General features: G+C 49.6%; 1 protein-coding gene across 1 annotated transcript in view; it reads left to right on the top strand.

Moving 5' to 3' along the window:
- The first annotated feature begins 3,961 nt into the window (after positions 1-3,961).
- The window catches only part of PHF19 (PHD finger protein 19), a 46,825-nt gene continuing 41,817 nt past the window's right edge, over positions 3,962-8,969 (top strand). The window contains exon 1 of the mRNA XM_011989510.1: positions 3,962-4,057. Within this exon, the coding sequence (XP_011844900.1) occupies positions 4,025-4,057 (33 nt within the window). The 5' untranslated portion in view covers positions 3,962-4,024. The remainder of the gene's footprint in view (positions 4,058-8,969) is intronic.

An 8,969-nucleotide genomic window follows, 5' to 3' on the forward strand; every position in this document is an offset into this window, starting at 1 on the left:
GAGACACAGCACAGAGCCTGACACTCAGGAGGCCATAATGAGTGAATGTTCACTTGGGCACCATGCACCTCCAAGGCTGTTTCTACGAAATCCTACGTCTCCAGCGCCCAGAAGAAGATCATACACCCCTTTTCCTCCCACTGGTGTGGAACCTGCGTAAATAGCATGTTAGGTTGTTACTATGCACAACCTAATCCCTGTTTGACTTGCAGTCAGGTGTTTCAGAAACTCAACACTAATGCTGGTACCCACTCCTCTGGCCCAGGGGTCTCCTTGCAGCTCCATAGGACAGCCCTGCTCCGCCCACAGTCAGCAGGAGGGGTAGGCTGAATAACAGCCCTCCAAAGATGTTTGCGTCCTGACCCCAGAACCCGCACATGCTACTTTTCCTGGGACTTTGCAGATGTGATTAAATTAAGGATTTTGAGATGACACGTTTACCCTGAGATGAGCCCAGTGTAATCACAAGTGTCATTTAAAGAGGGAGTCAGGAAGGTCTGGGGCAGAGAAGAGAGAATGACAAAAGAAGCAGAGATTGCAATGATGAGATGGAGGAAGGGGCCATGAGCCATGGATTTTGGGCTGGAAAAGACAAGGGATGGGATGGGCACGGTGACTCATGCCTGTAATCCCAGCACTTTGGGAGGCTGAGGCAGGCGGATCACTTGAGGTGAGGAAGACCAGCCTAGCAAACATGGTGAAACCGCATCTGTACTAAAAATACAAAATACAAAAATTAGCCGGGCATGGTGGTGCGCGCCAGCTATTCGGGAGACTGAGGCAGGAGAATCACTTGAACCCAGGAGATGGAGGTTGCAGTGAGCCTAGATCGTACCACTGCACTCCAGCATGGGTGACAGAGGGAGACTCCAGTCTCAAAAAAAAAAAAAAGACACAAAAAAAACAAACCAAAAACCAAGGGATGAATTCCCCTCCAGAGCCCTGCCAGCACCTTGGTTTTAGCTATCAGACTCTTTGCAGACTTCTGGCCTCCAGAAGTACCAAATCATACATCTGTGCTGTTTTAAGCCACTAAGTTGTGATCATGTGTAACAGCTGCCACAGGAAACTCACGCAACACTTGAAATGTGGCTGATCCAAATTGAGATGCTCTGTCTGAAATATACACCAGATTTCAAAGACTTAGTATCAAAAAGAGAATTTAATATTCCTTTTTTTTTTTTTTTTTTTTTGAGATGGAGTCTCGCTCTGTGGCTCAGGCTGGAGTGCAGTGGTGCGACCTTAGCTCACTGCAACCTCTGCCTTCTGGGCTCAAGTGAGTCTCCTGCCTCAGCCTCCTGAGTAGCTGGGACTACAGGGGCCCGCCACCACGCCCGGCTCATTTTTTGTATTTTTGCAGAGACAGGGTTTCACCAGGTTGGCCAGGCTGCTCTCGAAATCCTGACCTCGAGTGATCTGCCCTCCTCGACCTCCCAAAGTGCTGGGATTACAGGCATGAGCCACCGTGCCTGGCTGAGAATTTAATATTTCATTCATATTTTTATATTGATGACATCTTGAAATGATAAAAAGGTTTTGATAGATTAAAGTATATTAAAATTCATTTCATCTGCTTCTTGTTTTCTTCTAATATGGCTACTAGAAAATTTAAAATTACATATGCAGGTCATGCAATATTTCCACCGGACAGCACTAGAGGACTTTTTCATTGCCTTGGCTGCAGGGAACAGTCCACTCCATGTGACCTGAAACCAAGCTCCTTTGTAGTTAGGGGCCTTGCACTAGGTAAAGGAATCATCCCCCATACACACCCACATATCGGCACACTGCAGGTGGAGAGTCCTGGTGGTGCGTAAGCATCCCCACCCCTTCCTCCCCGACTCCCATCTGCCTCTGGGTCAGCCTATGTCCCTGCAAGACGTGACTGTTATTTTTAGCACTTGCCGCCTCAGCACAGCTGGCTGGGGAGCTTGCTGGGCGTGGGCCAGCCCCAGGACTGCCATCTCCCTGCCAATGGGGGTCTCAGGAGAAGTCGATTGTGAGGCTCTGGGGCCTCTGAGAGCCTGTGAGCAAAAGCTCCCAACATCCCTGGCAAGTGCATATGATCGTAATCCGCGTATTTGCAGATGAAGAGACCAAGGCGAGGAGGTCTCTACAAGCTAGGAGATGGCAGCGCTGGGGCTTGGAAGCAAGTCATCTAGCCTGGGCCTTCTTCCCAAAGGCCTAACACTTCACAGGGGTGGGCTGTGGGCCCTGCCCACTACACTCTGGGCAGATGCCAGGTCTCGTGCAGCCTTTCACTGGGGGTGTTTGATACCTTATAAAGTATTCTACACAAGAGAAGGGGAAAGAATCGATTTGGAGGGAGGTAGATAGGTAAATGAAACTTCGTTACAGGGTGTGCAGCCCAACACCTTCAAATGAAGCGGGTTACAATGATTTAAAAGAGCCATACAAACATAAAAGCAAAACTACACAAAAACCAAGACTGTCTCATGGTTCAGAACCCAAACTTCAGGGTTCTAATCCCTGCCTCATCTGTCTAAGCTTCGGTTTCCTCCACTACACAATTGGCATGAGAGTGGTTAGAGGATTAAATGAGATCATGGACCTAAGAGCTAAGCGGAGTACCAGGTACGAGTGAACCCTCAGTAAACACTAGCTAGTGTTATTATTTATCAAGGGTTTATTGTGTATCAAGTACCATGCTAACTAGTTACATAATTCCTTCCCTTAAAACGTCACAACAACCTCCTGAGGCAGCTACTCTTATCCTGCCCATTTTACAGATAAAGAAACTGAGGCTCAGAGAAGTGAGGTCACTCTTCAAGGTCACATGGCTAGTGAGGAGCAGCAGAGCTTGGAGTTTCTTGGTAACAGCCTTTTAAAGATACAATTCACACACCATACAGTTTACCCACTTAAAGTGCATAATTTGGCCGCGCACAGTGGCTCACATCTGTAATCCCAGCACTTTGGGAGGCCAAGGCAGGCAGATCACTTGAGGTCAGGAGTTCAAGACCAGCCTGGCCAACATGGTGAAACCCCCTCTGTACTAAAAATACAAAAAAATTAGCTGGACATTGTGGTGCATGCCTGTAGTCCCAGCTACTCGAGAGGCTGAGGCAGGAGAATCACTTGAGCCCAGGAGGTTGAGACTGCAGTGAGCCAAGATAGCATCACTGCACTCCAGCCTTGGTGACAGAGTGAGACCTTGACTCAAAAAAAAAAAAAAAGTCATTATAGCTAATTAGATAAATGCAACATGAAAGTCGCAGACTTCTCTTTAAGGCAATCACTTGTCCTTAAATCTGAAGCTCAAAACCCTGGGAGAGGCAGAGTAGAGCTTACTTTGGGGGGAGGGGGTTTCTCTGCTTTGTTTTGGGGTTTTTGTTTTTTGTTTTCTTATTTTATCTTATTTTTTTCTTTTGAGGTAGAGTTTCTCTTTGTCACCCTGGCATATTTTTGTATTTTTTTGAGACAGGGTCTTGCTATGTTGCACAGGCTGGTCTCGAACTCAGGCTCAAGCCATCCTCCCACCTCTCCATCCCTAAGTGGCAGGATTACTGGCATCAGCCACCGCACCCAGGATTAAGGGGACAGTTCTGTCCTTTAACTCTGGGATTCCAGTGAGAAAAGCTTCCAGGGAGGCCAGGGTAGATTAAGGTTTCAGCAGGGTCCCCTCCCTCTGGAGTTGGGGTAGAAAGAGAGTACTGGAGGTGGAGTCCTTTAACCTGGATTCAAATCCCGACTTGCTCCTTGCTACCTGTGTGACTTTGGGCAAGTCACGTCACCAGCTCTGAGCCCAACTGTCATCTTGAGCAAAGCTGGAGAACAAAGTCCCTGACCAGTCGGGGACCTGGCACTGGGATTACACAGATAGAAAAGAAGGTCCTCACCCATGGCAGGCTCCCAGCAATGTTTGGTGGAGCCGAGGCTGGGGGACTGTGTGCTGGGTTATTTAAGGAGCCCACGCTCTTACGCCTTCTACCGTAATCGTGTATTTAGCATTCATTCATCAAAGCCTCCGGATGCGTCCTACGTGCCCGGCACTGTGCTAGTCATGGTAATCCGTGGTCCCCATCCCAGCGTCCAGGCGGGTCGGGGAGACCCACAAGAACCTGTGGGGCAGGCGCCCGGCTGGGGAGCCGCGGGTGGCCGGGTGGGCCCGCGCCGCCGCCATATGGAACGCATTGAGCGGCGCTCGCATTCCAAACGCGCGGGGCTGCCCTGGCTCGTAGGCGCCGGCTCCTGGCCCGCGCCCGGCCTTCTCTTGGCAGCCTGGCCCTGCCCGCCCTATCAGGGGCCTCCCGCCGCGGCCTTCGCGGGAGCGCGGCCAAAGCAGAAGAGGCAGGTTGGGGGCATCGTGGAAGAAGCACTTGCCCCGCCGTGGACCCGGGAGGTGCCCCCGGGATGACCGGAATCCCAAGGATTCCGTTGCTTTGTTGTATTACAGAAAAGTAATGGAAACGTGAGCCTCCGCCGCAGGCAGAGGCAAAGAGAGGTCCTAAGGTTGGCATTCAGGGCCCCAGCCTAAGTTTCAAATCAGCTTTCCCTGATCTTCATCCTGTTTCTCCTTTTTGCTGGAGCTCTTATCTTGGGTTCCATGACTGACACAGAACAGCGCCAGGCGGTAGCTGACCCTCCAAAGGTAGTGGGTGATCGGTCGCCGGGGATGGTGGCTCAGCACCAGCCACATGCCAGGCAGGCTTCCCACGTTCATCTCGTGGCCCTTCCAGAAGCCACGCCATGATGAGGGTCGTCCCTGTTGACAGATGAGGTGACGGGTTTAGAATGAATCCACCACTCCAGTGGTCCAAAAACCGGCCTTGCATGGGATCACCCCTGGGCTTGTGAAAACTGGGAGCGCTGGGTGGGCCCCACATCGTTTGAGTCAGTAGTTCTGGAGTGAGGCTGGAGATTTTGCATTTATAAGACGCTCCCAGTCTAGGCTGATGCTCCAGGTCTGGAGCTACACTTTGAGAACCACTGCTCTACGCAATAGTGCCTCTTGTGAATAAATTTTAGGCCCTTAGGGAAACCTACAACTCATCATAGACCACCTTCCATCGCAGGGATCTATATGATGTATTTTCTCCCCTGTAACAATACTGGAGAGTCGCATTCCTGACTTTCTGCCTGGTGTCCAACCCTCAGAGGAGTGAGCCCCAGACACTACCTTCAGTCATCTCTGAGCGCCCCTCCTGTGCACCGCGTGACATGCACTTTCTAAAGCATGTGTGCACCTGTCAAGCAAAAGGTCATGGAACAGTTCAAAGACGAATTTGCTCACTTAAGTGGTGACCAGGAGAGGGATCAGTCAGGGCTGGGGAAGGGACTGGGAAGCTTGCAGAAAACTGCCAGAGGCTTCCAGAAAGGGAATGTACAGGGCTAGGGCTAGAGAGTCGGATGATGGGGGCAGGCAGGACAGCGTCTTCAGCACATGAGCATGCTGAGAGGGGAGTGATGGGGCGGTCACACTCGGACAGGGAGCTATCTGCCATCACTGCTGTAATCAGAGGGGCCCTGGTGTGGAGGGGAGCAGAGACCTGGGACAAGGAGCTCTGAGGGAATCAAGAGCTTCTGGAAGGCCTCCCATTTTATTGACCCAATGAGTCCATGTGGCTTCTCTGTTACACTCTAGCTGACTTGAGCAAAGGGAGAGTGTCCTCACTTATGTTGCACACATTACTGCATTTACTAAGTCATTTAACAATGACATTCATAGATGAGGGTATTTCTGGTGTTGAAATAATCACAGCTGCCACTTATTAAGTGCCTGTTACATGCCAGGCACATTACATCATCTTACCCAATCCTCCCAGCAACGTTGAGAAGGTGGCACTGAGATTGTCCCCATTGTACAGATGAGGAAACTGAGGCTAAGAGAAGTTAAACAGCTTGGCTAAAGTCCCAGTCGCTAGGAAATGGCAGGGCTATTGTCTCTCCATCTCTAAACCGCTGCTTTCCACTCTACCATCCTGCCCTCATTTCCTGAACACCTGCTCTGTGCAAGGCCCTGTGTGCAACCACAAAATGAATCATTCAAGTAGTCATGTATTCAATAACCCTTTTTTGAGCACTTACTATTTTTATGGGCTTATTTATTTATAGCATGCCTTATTTCAGAAAGCACTTAACTTCTTTATTTGATATACAAGAATAAAATTTTACAGGAGTGGTCATGTGACAAGCATCAAATGAAAAATAGAAGTTGGAAAGGTCAGAAGAACCCAGGAATGACAGGTATACAAGTGCAGACCTTGAGGTCCTATGTGCCATGGGGACAGGCCGCAGATTGTCCTCTGACCTTTCTAGCAGCTGAAACTTGATCCCACGCAATTCAGTGCCCATAAGACACTGGCACACCATTGCTGAGGCAACTCAAAACTCTATTAGGCCTGAGACCCGAGAGGTATTTTTTTTAGAGAGTTGGCATGAAGAGAACACTGTTAAACATAAGGAACAATGTCCCCAAACAGCCTCCCAATTGCACGTATGGCACAAGTCTTAGGGGCTGTTTCCTGTACCGCCCCCCAACACCCCCCCATCCCCACACCACTCCGTGCTGGCCCAAGTCCCATAGCAGAAAAACAGCTCAGAAAAGAGAGAGCCTCGACAAGGCCAGGCAAGCACACCACCCTCTAGCTTCATCCACGTGTGGCGTTTGCGGCAAACATTGGTAATAAATGCTAAATTCAGGTCCCAGGTAAGTTTTGTTTGGCCTGAGCTTTGTACTTAAATGGCTTGAATTAGTTGTCAACTTTAAACAAGTTTCACCTTTTTAAAAATTCAGATTTTTGGCATTCTCTTTTTTAAAAAAGAGGGACTTGACAACATGGGGCCCACATTCCCAAAGGACAAGAATTTGCTAGAGCCAGTCATTTTCCAGTCCCCCGATGGTCCCCTGAAGGCCCTTCTTTGCTTTGAACTTTCCTACCTGGGTCTGCAAGGCATCGGGAGTTTGCAGCCTGTTTTAGGATGTTTTGAGCCCTGGCACATTTGTGTGCAGGAGGATCACCAGGAGATTTGTTTATAGCACAGGGTCCCCCGTCTGGCTCCTTGAATTTGGGATGCGGCTCTGCCAGGCATCCTTCTAACTGGTGACTGTGATGCTTCTGTTTCTCCTAACAAGCACGGAAGACTGGGTGGGGCCTGTGGGGGACTGTACAGCTGCTCAGTGCTGCTGACTCAGATAAACAGATGAATAGTTTTCTTCCAACACAACAAATATGGCAAATATGGTGGGGTTCTGAGTTCAAGGTTATACTCCCCGAAGTGCCTGGAGTGCAGCTCCTCTAAGTGGCTGGGTGGGTCTTGAGTCACGTGCTGTAAATTATGGTGGCGCTCCAACTGGGCTACACCTTAGAACCAGCTTTTCAACCCACACTCCTCACCCCATGCCTAGGCCACATCCAGGCCAATCAAACCAGAATCTCTGAAGATGAGAACACGGGCATCAGCATGCTAAACTTCCTGGGGTGATCCCAGAGTACTTCAGGTGGGAGGGCTTAAGATTGAGCAGGGCTCTCTAGGCCAATACCTTCTCTAGATATCGGCTGTAGCTGGACCAAGTTCCTCAGGGAGGGGAGGGGAGGGAAGGAGAGGAGAAGGAAGGGGAGAGGAGGGGAGAGGCAGGTGAGTAAATAGATCCTTACCGTAAGTGTGATGAGCAGAAACCTGGGCGCTCTGGGGCATGAGCAGGGATACCTAACCCAGCCCCGGGGGCTCAGTCTCTCCCTACCCCTGCAGGAGAGGCCGGGGGTGAGTTCTGGGAATAAGGACCATCCAACCACATGAAGAAGAGGAAGGAAAATCCCCACCAAGGCAAAGACACAGTCCAAGGCTCTGAGGCCCAAATTCCAGGCAGAAGGGTGGAGGTTGTTTGTCACACCTGGGTCAAAGGGTGTGGGTGGGGAGTAGAAGAAGAGGCTACACAGGTGAGAAGGTGTCACACCACAAAGGGCCTTGTATGCCAAACTAAGGAGATTGAACTTGACCATGAAGCTAGGCAGACCCTCTGGAGAGTTTTAAAGCAAGGAGTCATGTGGATGAACAAACCTGTGATGGGCTGGGGTTACCAAGGAGGGCTTCCTGGAGGAGGTCAGACTTGAGCTGAGGGAGGGATAGGATTTGGAGAGCTGACATTCTGATGAGCTGCTTCAGTTAAAGCTCGCAAAAACCCTTCCCTCCCCCATGCCCTTTGAAACTATTTGAATCAAAGATTGCGTGTGTTAAAGATGTGTTTGTTATCTGAAAGCTGTGGTTTCTCTTTAACAGATTCAGGGCCTCATCCTTTAACTCGGAACCAGGAAGGAATTAGGAGCGCGTCCTCTTGCCCAGAGAGCTAATTACTGAAATTCAGTGGCCTCACCAGGGCGAGTGGCGTCACCGGTCTCCATCCCCCAACAGATCCTAATTTCTAACTGGTCAAAGTTAGACATTTCAGTACATTTTTATGGGCTGCCCAAAGCCAGCTGGAAGCTTTTTTTCCATAAACTCTCCCTGAGACAAGTAGCCAGGTTTCACATATTAAAATGAAAACGTCAAAAGCGCTAACAGGGAAAAAAAAAAAAAAAAAAAGCAGGCTCATTTGTGAGGCCTCAGCTCACAAAAGCTGAATCAGGGTCCAACAGCATCTGCCTGTTTTTCTTCTGCAAAGCTGATGGTCAAGTTAGAAGGATGATGATAATTACTTGTTTATCCATTCACTCAGCAAACACTTACGGGACATTTACTGGGTGCCAGGTCTTGAGCTGAGCACTGAGATGAGAAGCTGCCTGAGGCCTGATGGTCCCATCCCCACTGCCCTCCAGGGCTCAAAATGCTTTATAGTTTACAAAGTGTTTACATATGCAATTTTGTGAGCTGTGGGTGCCATTATTATCCACATTGCTTAATACATGGCAGAACCTGACCTTAGGTTATCCAAGTCCAGATTCTAAGTGCAAGTCCAGTCCAGATCCTAGAGCCTATCCACTCTTTCTTTCCTTCCTCTTTCTTTCTTT

The sequence above is a fragment of the Mandrillus leucophaeus genome, unplaced genomic scaffold (genome assembly GCF_000951045.1).
Source record: "Mandrillus leucophaeus isolate KB7577 unplaced genomic scaffold, Mleu.le_1.0 Scaffold354, whole genome shotgun sequence".
Taxonomy (NCBI): domain Eukaryota; kingdom Metazoa; phylum Chordata; class Mammalia; order Primates; family Cercopithecidae; genus Mandrillus; species Mandrillus leucophaeus.